Source organism: Mirounga leonina, unplaced genomic scaffold (genome assembly GCF_011800145.1).
Source record: "Mirounga leonina isolate KUSES-001 unplaced genomic scaffold, KU_Mleo_1.0 Mir_174, whole genome shotgun sequence".
NCBI classification, from domain to species: Eukaryota; Metazoa; Chordata; class Mammalia; order Carnivora; family Phocidae; genus Mirounga; species Mirounga leonina.
Window position 1 is genome coordinate 44,701,857 of NW_023270451.1, and position 20,135 is coordinate 44,721,991.

Below are 20,135 nucleotides of genomic sequence, written 5' to 3' on the forward strand. Positions count from 1 at the left end.
CGGAGACGAGTTCTGAGACTGAGTGGGGCTCGGTGGGGGACGGAGCCAAGTCCGTAAGAGAGGTCTCTGACAGTCCCAGGAGGAAGGGTGGCAGGACTTAGGTGGTGCAGTTGTTGTCTCTGATGCAGACCCTTATGTACGGCAGGTAGCATATACTTGATCGATGGTTCCCAAATGAAGAACAGGAAAGTATGTCATCAAGAGCTTGACAAGAGTACCCTGCACCAGCTGTACCAGCTACTTGTTTGCTTGTTCTTGCCATAGCTGGAATTTGAGGGCAGCTCGTTTCTGACTTGGAAGGTCTGAAATCTGACCCTTTATCCCTTCTGATACCTTTGGGACCTGGCAAGGCCTTAGGACATATCTTAACAAATCCCTAAGATCTAGGAGCAGAAACCATATCTCTTTCTTAGCCCAAATATACAGGGATCAAGTTTCCAGAATCATCACTAAAATTTTATTTTTCCCTATCTGTATGATCATTTATTTGAAGGTATAACAATTCAATCATATTTAAACATTCAACATATCCTATTTATGATTAAACATAAAAGGCGGTAAAATTTAGATTGTTTCAATAAAAGCAGGATAATATGCAAGCATCCACGTACGTGTGTGTTCCTAGCACAGGGCTGCATGCAGCGTGGCACGTGGGCTAAGATGATGCTAGGGAGGAAGCAGGTTGCTGCCTGAAGCAGTGAAATCTCATCCAGCAGTCTAATGAACAAGGAAGCAGGAGACCGTGGTCGATGAGAATCTTAAACACAGGCTCACTTTGCGAAGCCAGGCAGGAAGACCAGATCCCCGAGGTCTCTACTGCAGCACAAGCAAATGAAGACAGTCTTGCCTGGAAAACTGAGATGGACAAGCCCAGCTTCTGACAGGAGTGTGTGTAATATACAAGAGCACTGACTATATTTTGCTCATTTCCTGCTAGCACACAATGTAAATATGAAATTAGAGTCCTTTGTAGATGTTTCAGGAAGCTAAAGTCTGTCTCTTTGTTCAACAGGATTGAAGTCGGAAGGCCTTTACAGAGTCTCTGGGTTCACCGAACACATCGAAGATGTCAAAATGGCATTTGACAGAGGTGGGCTTATGCTCTTTTGAAGGCCAGATGACCTATCCTTACCATGCTTTCTCTTGGAACCAGATTTTATTCATAGTGGGGATGGGTTTCAGAGCTACTGAGAGCCGTTCCTCAGGAAGCCAAGGAATAATGGCTTACAAATCACATAGTTCTCTGCCTTTCTGGGGGAGGTATTCCCTTAAAAACTGTGGACAAGTGACCACATGGGGAAGTGAGTTTGAAATACTTCTTGAATAAAATACTTCTTTGATGCCATTATGATTCTTGATTTGGTTGCCCAACATTGACGGTTGGTCCACATGGCCCCAGAGTGTCCTACACCCCCACCTGAGGGTCTTAGTGACTCTTTTCCTTCCTCCGAAACTCCAAAGAAGAGAGCATAGGATGGGGGTATGCCAAGCACTGAAACAGGGGAAGCCAGTGGAAGTCTCGGAGGTGACTTCTTTTGTTATTTATAACTGTGACAAATGCTCTCTAGGTCATACTATCTCTTGGGCCAAAAAGCTTTGGAGCTCCTTAAAAGTACAGATCGCCTGGGCCCACCCTGGGGGCCCATTCAGAAAGCTAAGTGAGCCCAAGAATCTGTGTTTCTTTATTAATTTTTATTCAGTGTATTTAAACAAAAAAACAGTTCACCCATTTAACCAACCCCTCACTGCTGGTCTCTTGCAACCACCAATCTGTTCTCTGTATCTATGAGCTTAGTTTTGGTTCGTTTTGTTTTAGATTCCATGTATGAGAGAGATCATATGGTATTTGTCTTTCTCTATCTGACTTATTTCATTTAGCGGAATTCCCTCAAGGTCCATCCATGTGGTTACAAATGGCAAGATTTCACCCTTTCTTATGGCTGAAGAATATTCCATTATATATATACTGCATCTCCTCTATATTCACCCATCAGTGGACAATTAGGTGGCTTCCATGTCTTGGCTTTTGTGACTAATGCTGCAGTGAACATGGGGGTGCACGTATCTTTCCGAATTAGTGTTTCTATTCTATATTTCTTTTTTTTTTTTGTAGTTTTTAATTTTATTATATTATGTTAGTCACCATACAATACATCATTAGTTTTTGATGTAGTGATCCACGATCCATTGTTTTCGTATAACACCCAGTGCTCCATGCAGTACGTGCCCTCCTTAATACCCATCACCGGGCTAACCCATTCCCCTACCCCTCCCCTCTAGAACCCTCAGTTTGTTTCTCAGGTCCATAGTCTCTCATGGTTCATCTCTCCCTCCAATTCCCTCCCCCCCATTTTTCCCTTCCTTCTCCTAATGTCCTCCATGTTATTCCTTATGTTCCACAAATAAGTGAAACCATGTGATAATTGACTTTATCTGCTTGACTTATTTCACTTAGCATAATCTCCTCCAGTCCCATCCATGTTGATGTAAACGTTGGGTATTCATCTTTTCTGATGGCTGAGTAATAGTCCATTGTATATATGGACCACATCTTCTTTATCCATTCATCTGTTGAAGGGCATCTCGGCTCTTTCCACAGTTTGGCTATTGCGGACATTGCTGCTATGAACAGTGGGGTGCATATGACCCTTCTTTTCACTACATCTGTGTCTTTGGGGTAAATACCCAGGAGTGCAATTGCTGGGTCATAGGGTAGCTCTACTTTTAATTTTTTGAGGAACCTCCACACTGTTTTCCAAAGTGGCTGTACCAACTTGCATTCCCACCAACAGTGTAAGAGGGTTCCCCTTTCTCCACAACCTCTCCAACATTTGTTGTTTCTTTCCCTGTCCATTTTGGCCATTCTAACTGGTGTAAGGTGGTATCTCAGTGTGGTTTTGATTTGGATTCCCCTGATGGCTAATGATGATGAACATTTTTTCATGTGTCTATTAGCCATTTGTATGTCTTCTTCAGAGAAGTGTCTGTTCATGTCTTCTGCCCACTTTTTGACTTGATTATTTGTTTTTTGGGTGTTGAGTTTGAGAAGTTCTTTATAGATTTTGGATGCCAGCCCTTTATCTGTAGTGTCATTTGCAAATATCTTCTCCAATTCTGTGGGTTGCCTCTTTGTTTTGTTGACTGTTTCCTTTGCTGTGCAGAAGCTTTTTATCTTGATGAAGTCCCAAAAGTTCATTTTTGCTTTTGTTTCACTAGCTTTTGGAGATGTATCTTGAAAGAAGTTGCTGTGGCCGATGTCAAAGAGGTTACTGCCTATGTTCTCCTCTAGGATTTTGATGGATTCCTGTCTCACATTGAGGTCTTTCATCCACTTTGAGTTTATCTTTGTGAGTGGTGTTAGAGAATGGTCGAGTTTCATTCTTCCACATGTGGCTGTCCAATTTTCCCAGCACCATTTATTGAAGAGACTGTCTTTTTTCCATTGCATGTTTTTTCCTGCTTTGTCAAAGATTATTTGACCATAGAGTTGAGGGTCCATATCTGGGTTCTCTATTCTGTTCCATTGGTCTGTATGTCTGTTTTTGTGCCAGTACCATGCTGTCTTGGTGATCACTGCTTTGTAATATAGCTTGAAATCAGGCAACGTGATGCCCCCAGCTTTGTTTTTCTTTTTCAACATTTCCTTGGCGATTCGGGGTCTTTTCTGATTCCATACAAATTGTAGGACTGTTTGTTCCAGCACTTTGAAAAATGTCATTGGAATTTTGATCAGGATGGCATTGAAGGTATAGATTGCTCTGGGTAGCACAGACATTTTAACAATGTTTATTCTTCCGATCCATGAGCATGGAATATTTTTCCATCTTTTTGTGTCTTCTTCAATTTCTTTCATGAGTGTTTTGTAGTTCCTAGGGTATAGATCCTTTACCTCTTTGGTTCGGTTTATTCCGAGGTATCTTATGGTTTTTGGTGCTATTGTAAATGGAATCGTTTCTTTAATTTCTCTTTCAACAGTTGCGTTGTTAGTGTGTAAGAAAGCAACTGATTTCTGTGCATTGATTTTGTATCCTGCCACATTACTGAATTGCTGGATGAGTTCTAGTAATTTGGGGGTGGAGTCTTTTGGGTTTTCCATATAAAGTATCATGTCGTCTGCGAAAAGAGAGAGTTTGACTTCTTCTTTGCCAATTTGAATACCTTTTATTTCTTTTTGTTGTCTGATTGCTGTTGCTAGGACTTCTAGTACTATGTTGAATAACAGTGGTGAGAGTGGGCACCCTTGACGTGTTCTTGATCTTAAGGGAAAGGCTCTCAGCTTTTCCCCATTGAGGATGATATTCACTGTGGGTTTTTCATAGATGGATTTTATGAGCTTGAGGAATGTTCCCTCTATCCTTATACTCTGGAGAGTTTTAATCAGGAAAGGATGTTGTATTTTGTCAAATGCTTTTTCTGCATCAATTGAGAGGACCGTATGGTTCTTCTCCCTCCCCTTATTAATGTGTTCTATCACATTGATTGATTTGCGAATGTTGAACCACCCTTGCATCCCAGGGATAAATCCCACTTGGTCGTGGTGGATGATCCTGTTAATGTATTGTTGGATCCTATTAGCTAGGATTTTGTTGAGGATTTTGGAATCCATATTCATCAGGGATATTGGTCTGAAATTCTCCTTTTTGATGGGGTCTTTGCCTGGTTTGGGGATTAAGGTAATGCTGGCCTCATAGAATGAGTTTGGAAGTTTTCCTTCTGTTTCTATTTTTTGAAACAGCTTCAGTAGAATAGGTCTTATTTCTTCTTTGAATGTTTGGTAGAATTCCCCAGGGAATCCATCAGGCCCTGGACTCTTGTTTTTTGGGAGGTTTTTGCTCACTGCTTCAATCTCGTTACTGGTTATTGGCCTATTCAGGTTGTCGATTTCTTCCTGTTTCAGTCTTAGCAGCTTATAGGTTTCCAGGAAGGCCTCCATTTCATCCAGATTGCTCAGTTTATTGGCATATAGTTGTTGATAATAATTTCTAATAATTGTTTCTACTTCCTTGGTGTTAGTCGTGCTCTCTCCCCTTTCGTTCATAATTTTATTAATTTGCGTCCTTTCTCTCTTCTTTTGGATAAGTCTGGCCAGTGGTTTATCAATCTTATTAATTCTTTCAAAGAACCAACTTCTAGTTTCATTGATCTGATCTACTGTGTTTCTGGTTTCTAATTCATTGATTTCTGCTCTAATTTTAATTATTTCTCTTCTAATGCGTGGCTTAGGCGTCGTTTGTTGCTTTTTCTCTAGTTCTTTAAGGTGTAGAGTTAGTTGGTGAATTCGGGATTTTTCTATTTTTTTGAGTGAGGCTTGGATGGCTATGTATTTCCCCCTTAGGACCGCCTTTGCAGTATCCCATAGGTTTTGGACCGATGTGTTTTCATTCTCTTTGATTTCCATGAATTGTTTAAGTTCTTCTTTGATTTCTTGGTTGACCCAAACATTCTTTAGCTTCCAAGTGTTTGAATTTCTGCCAAATTTTTTCTTGTGATTGAGTTCCAGTTTTAGAGCATTGTGGTCTGAGAATATGCAGGGAATAATCTCAATCTTTTGGTATCGGTCGAGACCTGATTTGTGACCCAGTATATGGTCTATTCTGGAGAAAGTTCCATGTGCGCTCGAGAAGAATGAGTATTCTGTTCTTTTAGGGTGGAATGTTCTGTAAATATCTATGAGGTCCATCTGGTCCAATGTATCATTCAAAGCTCTTGTTTCCTTGCTGATTTTCTGCTTAGATGATCTGTCCATTGCTGAGAGTGGAGTATTGAGGTCTCCTACAATTAACGTATTGTTATCAATATGACTCTTTATTTTGGTTAACAGTTGGCTTATGTAGATGGCTGCTCCCATGTTGGGGGCATAGATATTTACAATTGTTAGATCTTCTTGTTGGATAGACCCTTTAAGAATGATATAGTGTCCTTCTGTGTCTCTTATTACAGACTTTAGTTTAAAATCTAATTTGTCTGATATAAGAATTGCTACCCCAGCTTTCGTTTGAGGTCCGCTGGCATGGAAGATGGATCTCCATCCCTTCACTTTCAGTCTGGATGTATCTTTAGGTTCAAAATGAGTCTCTTGTAGACAGCATATGGATGGGTCCTGTCTTTTTATCCAATCTGCAACCGTGTGCCATTTTATGGGAGCATTTAGGCCATTCACGTTGAGAGTGATTATTGAAAGATATGAATTAATTGTCATCGTGTTGCCTGTGAAGACGTTGTTTTTATAGATTGTCCCTGTAAATTTCTGTTGTAGATCACTCTTGGGGTCTTTCTCCTTTTATAAAACCCCCCTTAATATTTCTTGCAGGGCCAGCTTAGTGGTCACATATTCTTTCAACTTCTGCCAGTCGTGGAAGCTCTGCATCTCTCCATCCATTCTAAATGAAAGCCTTGCCGGAGAAAGTATTCTTGGCTGCATGTTCTTCTCATTTAGTACTCTGAATATGTCTTGCCAGGCCTTTCTGGCTTGCCAGGCCTCTGTGGATAGGTCTGACGTTATTCTGATGTTCCTCCCTCTGTACGTAAGGAATCTCTTCCCCCTAACTGCCCTTAAGATGGTTTCCTTGGTTCTAAGATTTGCAAGTTTTACTATTACATGCCGGGGCATTGGCCTGTTTTCCTTGATCTTAGGAGGGGTCCGCTCTGCCTCTAGGACTCAAATGTTTGTTTCATTCCCCAGATTAGGGAAGTTCTCAGCTATGATTTGCTCAAATACATCTTCTAGCCCTCTCTCTCTCTCTCTCCACTCCCTCCGGGATTCCAATTATTCTGACATCGGAACGCGTCATGGTGTCACTTATTTCTCTGATTCTATTTTCATGGATTCTGAGTTGTTTTTCCCTGGCCTCCTCTTTTCCCTTTTTATCTATTATACTGTCTTCCAGATCGCTTATTCTCTCTTCTGTCTCAGTTACCCTAGCTGTTAGATTATCTAGATTGGATTGGATCTCATTGATAGCATTTTTAAGTTCTGCCAATTCACCTTTTATTTCTGCCCTTAGAGACTCTATGTTGCCATTAATTGATTTCTCCATTCTAGCCATTGTCTTCACAATTGCTAGCCTGAATTCCATCTCTGACATCTTGGTTATGTCTGCATCCATTTGTAAATCTGCAGCATTTAAGTCATAATCTCTGAGTCTTTTCTGTTTTGGGGGCTCCTCCTTCTAGTCATTCTGTTGATGGGTGTTTGAGGGAATGTATAGAGTCCAAATTATTGACCAGAACCCAAGCAAGATGCACCTGTTTTCTTGGGACCTTTGGGTTGCTGGCCTCTTGTTTTCCCAGCCTGTCTTCTGCGGGAGGGGCCTGCCGCGCTGTGAGTCAGGCAACCGTTTGGGCGGAGTTGCCCTGTGCCCCTGTGGCGGGGGATGGGCTCAGTGGGAATCAGTCTTTGGGGCTTTTGTTCTCTGGCGCCTTTCCCTGGCGGCTTTCCGCGTCTCTTCCGCGAGTCAGAGCAGAAGAGACCATTTCCAACCCTCTGCCTCAGAGCAGGGAGACCGCAGTCTGTTCTTCGGTGAGCTCTCCAGGCCACATCGTCTCCGTTTCTGTCCGTGCTGCTATAAACTGCAGCATCCTGGGGTGTGCGCCCCTCCGCAGCGCCCCTAGTCCTGCCTCCAGGTCGGGGCGCGTCTCTGCCCTTTGTGCTTCTAAAACCACCAGCCGCTCCCAGTTCGCGCCCGCGTGACTCCACCGCTTGGGGTTTCCACCCCCGGGGGTTGCAGTTCACCGGCGTGACCCCGGCACACCGGGTTTCTGTCTCCGAGGCTGCAGTTCGTGTGCGCATGACCGTCGCTCCGGTTTCTTTGGGGGGGGGGGGTGCGGTTCGCGTGCACGCGACCCTGCCGGTCTGGTTTTCCACCCCGGGGGCTGCCCTAAAGTTCTTTCCCGACGCCACCAGTCTGCGAGTCTGTGCCCCATCCACAGGGCGCGAGGCTGTCACTCACTGCGGTGTAGGATCCCCACGGCCAGGCACCCTCCCGCCGCCGTTTATCCTCTGATATCTGCCCGCAGGATCACGGCTCTCGGCTTCGTACCTCAAAACCAACTGCCTGCGATATTCTGTTTGTAGAGATCCAGATCTTCTTATGTCTCAGGCTGGTTTCGTGGGTGCTCAGAGTGGTCTGGTAGATATCCAGCTCAATTCTGGGGACCAGTTGAAATAGGGTCCCCTACTCCTCCGCCATCTTTCCCCTCTCCACTCTATTCTATATTTCTATTGAACAGTCCAAATAACAGTAGAATCGAGGGATAGAACCCCTAGCCTACTAGATAGAACCTTCACTCTGTAAGAACACTAGACAAGGTCTCTGATGATCTGGCCTATCTTTTCAGGCTCGTGGCCAGTTCCTCGGCCCTGTATACTTTGTGCCCCAGCTACACTGAAATACACCTTAGCTGTTTTCATGAACAAGTACCTTGGCTCACGTTGTTCTGTCCATCTAGAATGTGTTCACATCTCTGCCTGGCAGACACTTACCTATTAATCAGGTGTCCACGCAAGTCTTTCCTCGTTCATGAATCCTCAAGCTGACCTAAGAGTCCCATTGTCCTTTCCTGTGTCTGCTCCCCACCCACCATGTTTCCACATCTCCAGACTAGCAAAGCTTTCCATTTCCTTGGACTATGGAGTTGCATGCCTGACTCCCAGTCTGACTAGAGCTCTTTGAAGGGAGTATGTTTTTTCTTCTTTGATTCACCAGCGCTTAACGGTGCCTGGCACATGGTAGAGTCTCAATAGATATTTGTTAAATATGTAAATAATGGGATCGGATGACCCATCTGCTGTACTGACTGTGTTCTGTACGCCAGCTTTCTTTATCCTCAGAACCAAATTTGCTGAGACATTTGTTCTTTCTTTCAATTCTCTATGTAAAAGAAAATGCTAATCATCTCAATATGATTGAAACTTTCTTATCCAAAAAATGTATAATCTGTGACAGTTAAATTGGACTGATTTTTACTAATGGTAAAACAAAAAGTCAAAAAATGTTTTCAGAATGATTGCAAACATGGCTAGAATATGACATTACCCATACATGAGGGAAGATCGGAGTTTCCCAAATTAAAGTCCTAGGAACAGAAGAGAAAGAACTAAGAGAAATATCAGTGAGCTTGTGAGAGACAATAGAAACTGAAGACATTCAGCAATTATGATGTGTGTGTGTGATCTTCAAATCCAAATCCAAAGAATACTGGTGCAGCTATATAAAAGCTTGTTTTTTTATTATTATTATTTCAGATGAGATTGTTATTCTCTTATGAACATTGGTGTCTAGAATATGAATTACTATGCTAAGTTTCTGTCTAGCAAATTACCAGAGGCTGGGCCCAAAGAAATACAATAAGTCAATTTCACTGCTCTTTTGGCTACACTTACCCTCAGACCCAAAATCCCTCTCCGCAAACCTCTTTTTGTTACTTCCTGCCCGTCGGTGTTACTAGAAGAGCAGTCAGCTGGGACTTGCACTGGCACATCGCGTTCACCGTTGGATCTTTTTTTTTTTTTCCTGGGCATGCTTCACCTTGGTGAAATAGGTCCTGATTAGGAATCAGATCACTGATTGTTTTTCAGATGGCGAAAAGGCAGATATATCCGCTAACGTCTATCCAGACATAAACATCATCACTGGAGCCCTTAAACTGTACTTCAGAGACTTACCCATTCCTGTTATCACCTATGACACCTATCCCAAATTTATCGAGGCAGCCAGTAAGTATTGAGAACTAACCTTTTATTTGTACCAAATTGTGAAGTGGAATGCTTTTAACTTCAGGAAAATTAAAACGCACGACTGTTTAAATTATCCCATGAGCGCTCACTTTGCCAAGTGAGGGCACAATGGTACAGTTAATAGAAAGCCAGGCCTAGTTCACCAGCTGAGTTGAACCAGTACCCACCACCTCTGCTCGGCTAAAGCCGGGCGCCAGGCAGTTCTCTCTCCATATTGTCCCTTCTATGCTGGAACCGGCCCCGTCAGGGCTACTCTGTTATATGTTGAAAGCAAAAATGTGTCTCTAGTAAACAATCAGATGTTCTACAATGAGGACTGTATAGATAACTACTTTCATCCATTAATCACACTCCCATTGCTAATCGATTAAAGTTAGACCCCAAGCTATGCCCACTGATGTTGTTCAAAATTGACAATACTGTGTCAAGGACTATACCAGGACCTCTCAATAATATCCTCTGGTTTAAGCTTCCCATCTACCTGATGAGGCAAATATCATAATCCCCTTTCACAGAGCAGGAAAGCTAGTGTCCGAGAGCTGAGCTCACAGGGCCAGGAACTGAACATCATCATTGTTGGTCTTCCTTCAGCCCATGGTTGCTCATTAGTGTTTGGCACTTGGGTAGACTGCTGTCAGGAGGGGGGACCATATTGGGGTGGGAGGTAGGGGGCAGGGAGCGAGAAGTGGTGCTGCACTTTGCCCAGGAACATAGGAAGGAAGGGGAGTCAGCTGATAGGATGCATGGCATAGAAATCAAGCACATTTTGAGGAATTTCTTATGAAAAATACCTTCGAAGGTAAATATAATAATAAGATGCCTGATGGGGACAAACATGGGCAGGCTGGGATTAGTGCACGATGCACTTTCCTGATGAGTTATGGCCCCACTTCCCAGTAAGAGCATTCTTTCCTGGGTTCTGGTAGTCCTGTGTGGAGAAGGTTCTGGCAGCTGGGTACCCTTTGCCCCAGGAGGAATGGCAGGGGAACTTTCTGTGAATGACTGCCAATTCCTATCAGAGCCCTAAAATGCAGAAGCATGCATGTTTCCTCCCTTGGTGAATGTGCCTCATATCTACTTCCTAAGCCGGACTGTACAGCGGGGTTCAGAATGCCAACACTTTGGTGAACAGCGCCGTGAGTGCAAGCTGCGCTCATGGGCTCATATGGGCCAGCGCCCTGGGGTCGTAGGGTGCATTCAGTCACAGAAGGCTTCCAGGAAAAGGCTTGTGAGACAACTGCAGGAGAACACTACCAAGTGTGATCCACTTTAAATTAAAGCTTGTGGTAGTGAGATCTCTAGCAAGTCCGGCATTCAGAAGATGAGCAAAACCATTTGGGCCACCAGCAAATATCTCCAGGACTGCAGATTCCTGGGAGGGCAAGGACCATGCCCAGCCTCCCGTCACCCGCCCACTGGGTGTTCAATACATGTGTGGTTGCCAACCTCCAACCCTTTCTGGAAGAAGGCAAGACACAAATGCATTGATTAGTTTAAGTGAAATGTTACCTGAAATAGCATGAACTTATTAGGCTTCCCTTCCACCTGTAACCGGAACAAACCAAAGTTGTTACTTCTCCGAAAACTTTAATGTTCCAGCATGGCACTGACTCATGTGGGCTCTTCGCAGAAATCTCCAACGCCGACGAGAGGCTGGAAGCCGTCCATGACGTGCTGATGCTGCTGCCTCCGGCCCACTACGAGACCCTCCGATACCTGATGATCCACCTCAAGAAGTAAGCTGACAGCTCCTTGACACGCCCTCTGTAAGCCCTGTCTGCCTGGGACAGCGAACGCGTTAGGAAGAGTTAACAACCTTCCTCCCCAACCCGCTGAGTAGACAGACTCTCCTTTAAAGTGAACTCTGGGGCCTTCACTAGGCCAGCCCCGTTTGTAACTGCTAGAAGCCCGACTCCGTGCCCGGAGGTGCGCCACACACTTTACACGGGTTATCTCTGTGAGGTGGGTATTGTTAGGGGCCTCAGGTTACAGACAAGATTGCTGACGTTGAAGGAAGTAAAATAACTGAGGGGAAGAGGTAAAGTGAAGCCAGGAGTGAAATCCAGGCAGTGTGATTGAGAGCCCATGCTCTGCCTTGACCATTTGTCTACACTGCCTCCATGTCTGCATCTGCTGCCCACACAAGCCCTATATATACTCTGTGTTCTGTTCTTCCTCCTTCTGCTCGTTCTAGTTCCGGGCTCCTGAGCCTGCCTTGCTTCTGGGCAGGCACATTCCCATCCTGATCCCTTGGTTTTCTTGATGAATTGGTGACCTATCACCAAGTAACAAATTGCCCTCAAACTCGGAGGCTTAAAACGATAAAGATTTGTTATCTCACAGTCTCTGTGATCAGGAACTCAGGTGTGGCTTAACTGGCTGCCTCTGGTTCAAGGCCTCTAATGAGGCTATGGCTGAACCCACGGCCAGGCTGCAATCTCAACTAAAGGCTCAACTAGGGGTTGAGGTGCGCTTCCAAGCTCACTCATGAGGTGCTTGCCTAGATTCCGTTCCCCAGAGGCTGTGTGACTGGAGGCCTCATTTTCTTGCTGACTGTTTGCTGGAGGCCACCCTCAGCTCACTGCCATGTGGGTCTCCCCACAGGCAGCTCACAAAATGGCTGCTGGCTTTCCTCAGAGCTAGCAAGGAAGAGCACCCAAGACAAAAGGTATAGTGTTTCCATAACCTAATCTCAGAAGTGACATCCAGCTGCTTTCACTATATTCTGTTTGTTGGAAGTAAGTCACCAGTCCAGCGCATACATTAGGGGAAGGGATCACACAATCCCTTCACACATACAAGAGTATGAATTACAGGAAGCGGGGATCACTGTGAGCCATCTCAGAAGGCACCCACCATGGAGGGCTCTGCACTGGGTTGTCTGTGTGACAGCACATAAGACGGATGGAGATGTTTGAGTATTTACAGGACCCTGGTTCCAGACTCTTACTGCAACTGTGGATCTCTTTTCTTCACTGTACATATATAATGAAGTTAGTGAGTTGGTCTTTGAGATGTTGGAGGGATCAGGGCATTTCTGTGCACCTTCCTCTGTGTTTTTGGAAGACACAAAAAAGTGGCCCATTCTTAGATAAAATGAACCAAAAATTGTCTGCACTGACTAGTTTACAGATCCATTCAAAAGTGAAAGGAAGCAAGTTGAGAATATAAACTCTTGGTGTTGAAGTTTTTGTTTTTTACCGTTTAAAACATAAAAATATTGTTGCTCATATTCATGGTGATCAGAGATGTAATAACATTTAGCTCAGAAGGTGTCAATTTTGATTAATCTATTGAATTTAAGAGTATGAGCAATTTTTGAATAAGTAATAGACTATGAATGCCAGCCTGGCTTTTAGTTAGCCATAAATTATTTCCTTAGAAAGAAATTAGTTCTAATTGTTACAGTTTGGAAGGCAAAGAATCATTATTAGGAAAAATGCTGATATGTCCCACTTGAATCTTTAATGCCAATAATTTCGTATTTTTACCATGGAGGGTTTGTCAGCCACCTTGTTTGGCCAGGTGTGGTGCCTGACTTAATGGGTAGATGTGAGCAATTTGATAATGAAGAATGTTCCTCTTTTCTACCTCCTTAGTTTTGCAACAGGAAAATAATGCAAGCTGAATTGGCCTTCCTAAAAGAATACTAAGTGGCCAATCTTAATTAGCTCCAAGAGAATAAAAACAAAGGGATGGCCTTCTGTGTGGAACCTAAACATGTTTTAATCATATTTTGCCCTTCTATGGATAACCTACTGTCTTTTAGTTCTACTATGAACATCCAAAAAACCTCAATTCCTTAAAACAAGACTCTAGCAGACTGTAATTTTATCCCACTAGGAAGGTATTAAGCCAGCTCTGGAGTTTGACTTTTATTCTTAAAGGCTTTGCTGTTCTCATCTGGATGTTGAAATGATGATTTTCAATTCCAACAATAATTACTGCTCCAGACCTCATCCTGTGGGAACTAGAAATAATGTCCAACTGTTTTCCTGTTTGGCCCCATTCCAGCCATTCCCCTGTCCCGTGATAATGGTCTGGCTCTCCCTACGCTTGTGGCAGCCCCATCCTACAGTAACCTTGCCCCTCTGACACTAGGCCTGCCAGCAGACCGGAGATCTGTCCTCAGCTTCCCTGCCCGGGAGCATCCAGACCAGCAGGAAGCAGCTATGGGGAAGAAAAGACTTCCATACAAGCCTAGACTAAAATCTGTATGCACCATGGGCCAGCTAAGAATCTGCTGCCCCTTTTAACCAATATCCCCTAATCACATTTCCACATTTATTTAGTAAAAAGGACTGATTTTCTAATTTTAAAGATGTGTCTCTACCAGATTCACTAAGTAATTCACTTCCACTGGCTGAAGGCAATGTCAACAATGTAAAAAGAAAAAAAAATCAGAAAGTTACCTTTTTTAAAAAAGCTTTATTTATTTACTTATTTACTTATTTATCTGAGAGAGTGAGAGCATGGGAGAGCGTAAGCAGGGAGAGGGGTAGAGGGAGAGGGACAAGCAGACTCCATGCTGAGTGCTGGGCCCAAAGTGGGGCTCAATCCCATGAGCCTGAGATCATGACCTGAGCCAAAATCAAGAGTCGGATGCTTAACCAACTGAGCCACCCAGGTGCCCCCCAAAAATTACCTTTAAAAAAAATACCTTTCTACGGGCACCTGGGTGGCTCAGTTGGTTAAGCGACTGCCTTCGGCTCAGGTCATGATCCTGGAGTCCTGGGATTGAGTCCTGCTTCGGGCTCCCTGCTCAGCAGGGAGTCTGCTTCTCCCTCTGACCCTCCTCCCTCTCATGCTCTCTCTCATTCTCTCTCTCTCAAATAAATAAATAAAATCTTTTAAAAATTAAAAAAAATACTTTTCTATAATTCTGATTCTCAATTTTCTTTTACAACTTCCCAAACCAGAGAAATTCTTGGGAGCATACATGCATAATGAGTATAAAAATTCATCCGCAAGTCTATGTAACATCTCTGTGTATGTGTCTATTTTGCAGGGTGACAATGAATGAGAAGGACAATTTCATGAATGCTGAAAATCTGGGGATCGTGTTTGGGCCCACGCTGATGAGGTCCCCTGAGGACAGCACCCTCACCACCCTCCATGACATGCGGTACCAAAAGCTGATTGTGCAGATTTTAATAGAAAATGAAGATGTTTTGTTTTAATCCACCAGGGAAATGAGACGAATGGCCCCAGCCCCATCTTGTTGATAAGGCTAAAGGAACAAAAACACTTCTTACACTTGATTTCTTTTTTAAACAAGTGACAGAATTTCCTGGACCGCAGTGGATTGTCAAGTCGGCTACTGTGTCTCATAGACACCCGCCTCCTCCACGTGAGAACAGCAGGGGTGAGAGTGACCAAAGGCTCTGTCTTGGGTCTTTGCTGTGCCTCCTACATATGTCTGTTTTGCTGGAAGAGTGATTAATAAATCTTTCTTTAACTTATTAAAAAAAACAAGGTAGATCTTTACGCTTCAGTCTTATCAGTAATAAAAGGGAATTTAATTCATAGAGGTACTTGATACAGTTATACATTTTCCACTTACAAGAAGAAGACAATTCTATGTTAAATGTTAAATGAAACTTATATTGTAAAATGTATTTTTATTTTAGCTGCAAGAATGTTACTTTATTTCAGCAAATAGAACTCAATGCAGTGCATTGATTATGACCCTGTGTACCTTGTCCTGCTTCTTGCTGTGATCCCTGAAAAAGTTTACCAATGAATGCAGTATTATCTTGACATACCTCTGTCCTTATTAGTGCTTTGCAATGGAAGTTCACCGGCCACCTGTGTCCCTGCTTTTGATAGGTTTTGCTGTTAAGCACGGGCATCTTGCAGTCGTATGGTATATGTTTATAGCAATTGTAGGATGGTCTGAAACATCCAGATTTTCTTTCCATAAAAGTTTTGTGAAATCCCAAAGTATGTTTTGGCATTGGTCAGAGTCTTTCCTTATCATGTGTGTATATCCCAGAACATGCAGAATGTGGTCATTTTACATAAAATGATGTGGGAACACTGGTTGAATCTGGGCCATGTAAAAAGTGAGCACTTTCCCTATGTCTTTTCAGGCCAGCACTCGGAAGTAACCGATTAATGGCGAGTTGTATTGTTGTCACATTTCTGTATTTATGAAAAGTGAATTACTGATTACTGATTTTTTTCCATTTTTGTTTTATAAACAAGCCTATTTTTCAAAGTAAGAATGAATAAGTTTGGTTTTTACAAATATTTGTTCCTACTTGATAAAAGTAGCTCTGTATGGATCATAATTTAATACGATTTGATCGCGATAGTTCCATCTTCCGGGTTATAAATTTAGCTTAGCATGAGCTTTTCACAGCAAGATCTCTATATTTGGTAACATAGGTAAAATATTTAAAGCATCAAAACCTGTAAATTTAAATTTTTTTTTCTGAAATCCAACTACAATGTCTTTTCCTCTGATTGTCTGAGATGATCCATGTACTTACTGGCTAGTTTTATTTGGGAGTGACTAGAAGAGAATTACTGTGTGGTGCGTGAGCTGAAAGGAGGAAGGCAGTGCAATCGTCCTGGACAGTTCCAAGGGCTACGCGGACGGACTCCGTTGGCACACGGTGGGGGGGGAGGGGTCAAAATGGTTCTGCTGGGTCCCTGCTATTATTGTTCCTCCCAACTGTACAGATTTGTTGGTTGTAGCTTATGTACTTCTTGATACTGTCAAAAAATTATCTGAAAATGGTTTTATTTTGTGAAGTGAATACTACTTTGTAATTTATGATCGTGTAAATGGAAGGAAAAGCATTAAATGTATTAAATTCTTCTGTCTATCACCTTGGAGTGTGCAAAGAAAACTGGTGTTGGGGAGTGGCGGGGGTGGGGGCAGGTTACGGGGAGAATATTTAAAACATTGCTTCCAGATGGGATTTGGCAATAGAGTTTCTATCCTCACCAAAACATGATGAGGAAACAGAAACATCCCACTGAGTCCCAACCCTCCTCCAGCTTCCCTCTGGAGAGCCTGCTTGAGATTAGGATTCTAATGCTCCCCCTTCACTGTCTCTAAGACCTGCTGCATTCATGTTTTTTTTTTCATTAAGAGATGTAGTGTTTAGAGCAAATCCCCCTAGGTCATCCACAGGAGGGCAGAACAAGAGTTCTGGAGCCAGAAAGACGAGCTCAAATCCCAGATCTCGGTTAGCAGCAGCAGATGACCTTGGGAATGAGTTTGCTCATCTGAAAAACTGGGGGAAATATTCTGGGTAGATGAAGTGATGATCTAATTAGTAATAGTTATTTCTTCTTATTGTCATTAGTAAGAGTGATAACTTAGTAGGGGAAAAGATATAACAGGGGGTAGGAAGGCAGAAGCATGAAAAGAAAAGGGCTTGTCCCAGGTTAAATCCAAGTTCAAGTAATAATAAGGGATATTATAACAGGGTTCTATAATACATAACGAGGGTCACCTGACTCCTTTTCTCAACTGTTATTACAACACCTGATCCCGTCTCCCTTGCTTCAGTCTGAATTCTGCTCACCCACACCTATCTCCCCCACCATCTGGCAGCCTGATATGGCTCCTCTTACCTGGCTTGAAATTCCTACCACTGGAATAACTCTAGTAGTTAAGACCTGAAAGGAGGCAGCATTGTTTCCAGAAACACACTGTTAAATTGTCTACAAGTGGGTTGTGGGAAGCCAGACAGGAGCAGAGTGGGTGGGAGAAGACAGTTCTGAGGATGGGAGGAGAAGCCATTTCTTCCTCCCATTAACATAAATGGGCACCGGGTCTCCACAGCTGGGAGGGGGCTGGTGCTGAATTTCAAGGAGAGCAGGCTGGAAGGGCAGAGGGAGGGAGGTAAGGAGAGCATAGGACAGTCACATACCACAAACAGCTCACGGATTGTCTGGGCTGTCCTGATTCCTACCGAAAACCCAACTCAGTTAGCTTACGAATTCCCAAGATCTATCAATCCCCAAATTTATAATTAATCTTTTGATTTAAAAAATGTAATGTTCGTTGATTTTCAACAAATATTTATCAAGCATTTATTAATGGGCCAGACACTGAATACTTGGAAGCAAGGAAGAAACTTATCTCACTGGAAGAATTAAATTTAGTCTGGCTAGAGAGAGAAAGCTGCTTGTGTTGAGGGTTTTGGACTGTAACATCAGGGAAATGAGTGCCACTAATTTTTTTTTAAGATTTCTCTATTTAGGGGCGCCTGGGTGGCTCAGTCATTAAGTGTCTGCCTTCGGCTCAGGTCATGATCCCAGGGTTCTGGGATCAAGCCCCGCATCGGGCTCCCTGCTCCACGGGAAGCCTGCTTCTCCCTCTCCTGCTCCCCCTGCTTGTGTTCCCTCTCTCGCTGTGTCGCTGTCAAATAAATAAAATCTTTAAAAAAAAAAAAAGAAAAAGATTTCTTTATTTATTTGAGAGAGAGAGAGAGCATATGGGGGGGCAGGGAGAATCTCAAGCAGACTCCCTGCTGAGCACAGAGCCTGACAAGAGGCTCAATCCCATGACCCCTGAGACCATGACCTGAGCCCAAAATCAAGAGTCAGACACTTAACAAACTGAGCTACCAGGTGCCCCTAATTTTTTTAAATAAACTTAATTTTGGAATAGTTTTATATTTACAGAAAAGTTGCAAAGATACTACAGAGTTCCTGTGTCCTCCTCACCCACCCTCCACTAGTGATAACATCTTATGTAACCCTGGTACATGTATCAAAACTAAGAAACCAACACTGGCACATTACTGTTAACTAAAGCCCAGAAGTTATTCAGATTTTATGGGTTTTCTACCAATATCCTTTTCTGTCCTGGGATACCATCCAGGGCACCACGTTGCACTAGCATTAATGGGTTATAAGGGACAGATGACACAATCTAGTTTTCATTTTTAAAAGATCACTTACTTGGCTGTGGATCCATCGGAGAACATGTGGGCGGATGCAGGCAGTGAGGGTAGATGCAGTTAGATGTTCTCCTTGTCATAAAGGACTGCGGTGATGTAGCCTGCACTGGGGGGATAGCAAAGCAGAGTCAGCTAGAATTGAGTCATAGTGAGGAGGCAGAGTTGAAAAGGTTTGGTTATAGATTGGATTAAAGAATCAAGGATGATTCCCAGGTGGCTTAATTTGACCACTAGATAGTATTTACTGAAAAGAAGACGGCAAGAGGAGTTGGCAGTCTAGAGGAGAGGCGGGAAAAGTAGGGAAGATGGTGAGGTCCATTTTGGACATGGTGAAACAAAGATCGCTGTGAAATTTCCAAGCAGAGATGTTTCATGAGCAATTGCACTGACAGACCGCAGCTAGAGATATGTTTCTGGGAGGTAACAACCACGGGATTGAATGGAAGGACTCAAGGACACAGAACAGAGAAACAGGTGAGAGTCCTGGTTCAGAGTTCTGTGGAGCACCAACATTCAGGAAAGAGGAGCGAGCAAATGAGGTGCGTTCTAATGCAGTAAAATAGAGTCTCATGAGTGCAGTTTAGAAAGCCTCTCTTCCTTGTCTTCAGCTTTGTTTCACAATGTCCTAATCCATGTCTTTGTCCCACTTAGATTTGCTTTGCTACATGTGAGGCACCACGTTCAACCCAGTGCTTTGGAGGACTTAGCTTATTTTGTAAATGCAAATGAGCCAGAGTCATTTTTCTTAAGTTTAGTTGAAAAGATGATATCATACTCACGGACCTCCTTCACTGCCTTCCTACTGCAGTTTGTACACCTGTTCACCCAGCCCTTATCCCAAAGTGCCATGAGTGTGGGTTCATCTGTCTCCCACTGAAGTACACACTCTCTGCGACCAGGAGCCCTGGATCCCACATGCTGGCCAGGCACCTTCCTGCACAGCCTGCAAGTCTCAACTCCATGTTCATCTCCCTGCTGAGACCTTCCCGGGCTTCTCTGGGCAGAGAACAGAGCAGGTACCAGCCATAAACACGTGGAAGCACGGGAAACTTAGAGAACTACAGAGCTGGGTTTAACTAGAATGTTAAGTGTGAGGGAAGAGGAGGGGAAGTGAGATTAAACAAACAGGACTGTGCCAGGAACAAGGAACCTTGCAAGCCGAGCACAAGTCAAACTCAGGAAGGTCTGTCTGGTGACACAGGGAGGGTAGACCAGAAGATTTAAGACTAGCGCCATGGAAGCTAATCCGGAAACTGTTAGAGGCAACGCCCACGTGAACTTGGCTTCCCAGAGGAGCAATGGAGAAGAGTCACGGATATGAGAGAGATTTAAGAGGTTGTTTGATGCCAGAAATGAAAGGAAGGAGTCACAAATGATGCCCCCATGTCTGGCTTTTGCAACTAAATGAATATTTAGGAAGATAATAGAACATGGGAAGGGGAGCGGGTTCAGCAAGGGAAAATCATGGGTGCAGT

General features: G+C 43.4%; 1 protein-coding gene across 2 annotated transcripts in view; it reads left to right on the forward strand.

Moving 5' to 3' along the window:
- The window catches only part of CHN2 (chimerin 2), a 296,459-nt gene extending 279,887 nt beyond the window's left edge, over positions 1 to 16,572 (forward strand). For both annotated transcript variants that reach the window (XM_035020820.1, XM_035020818.1), the window contains 4 exons: positions 1,013 to 1,090; positions 9,578 to 9,715; positions 11,367 to 11,472; positions 14,745 to 16,572. In XM_035020820.1, coding sequence (XP_034876711.1) covers positions 1,013 to 1,090; positions 9,578 to 9,715; positions 11,367 to 11,472; positions 14,745 to 14,916 — 494 coding nt within the window. In that variant the 3' untranslated portion in view covers positions 14,917 to 16,572. The remainder of the gene's footprint in view (positions 1 to 1,012; positions 1,091 to 9,577; positions 9,716 to 11,366; positions 11,473 to 14,744) is intronic.
- Positions 16,573 to 20,135: the final 3,563 nt, after the last annotated feature.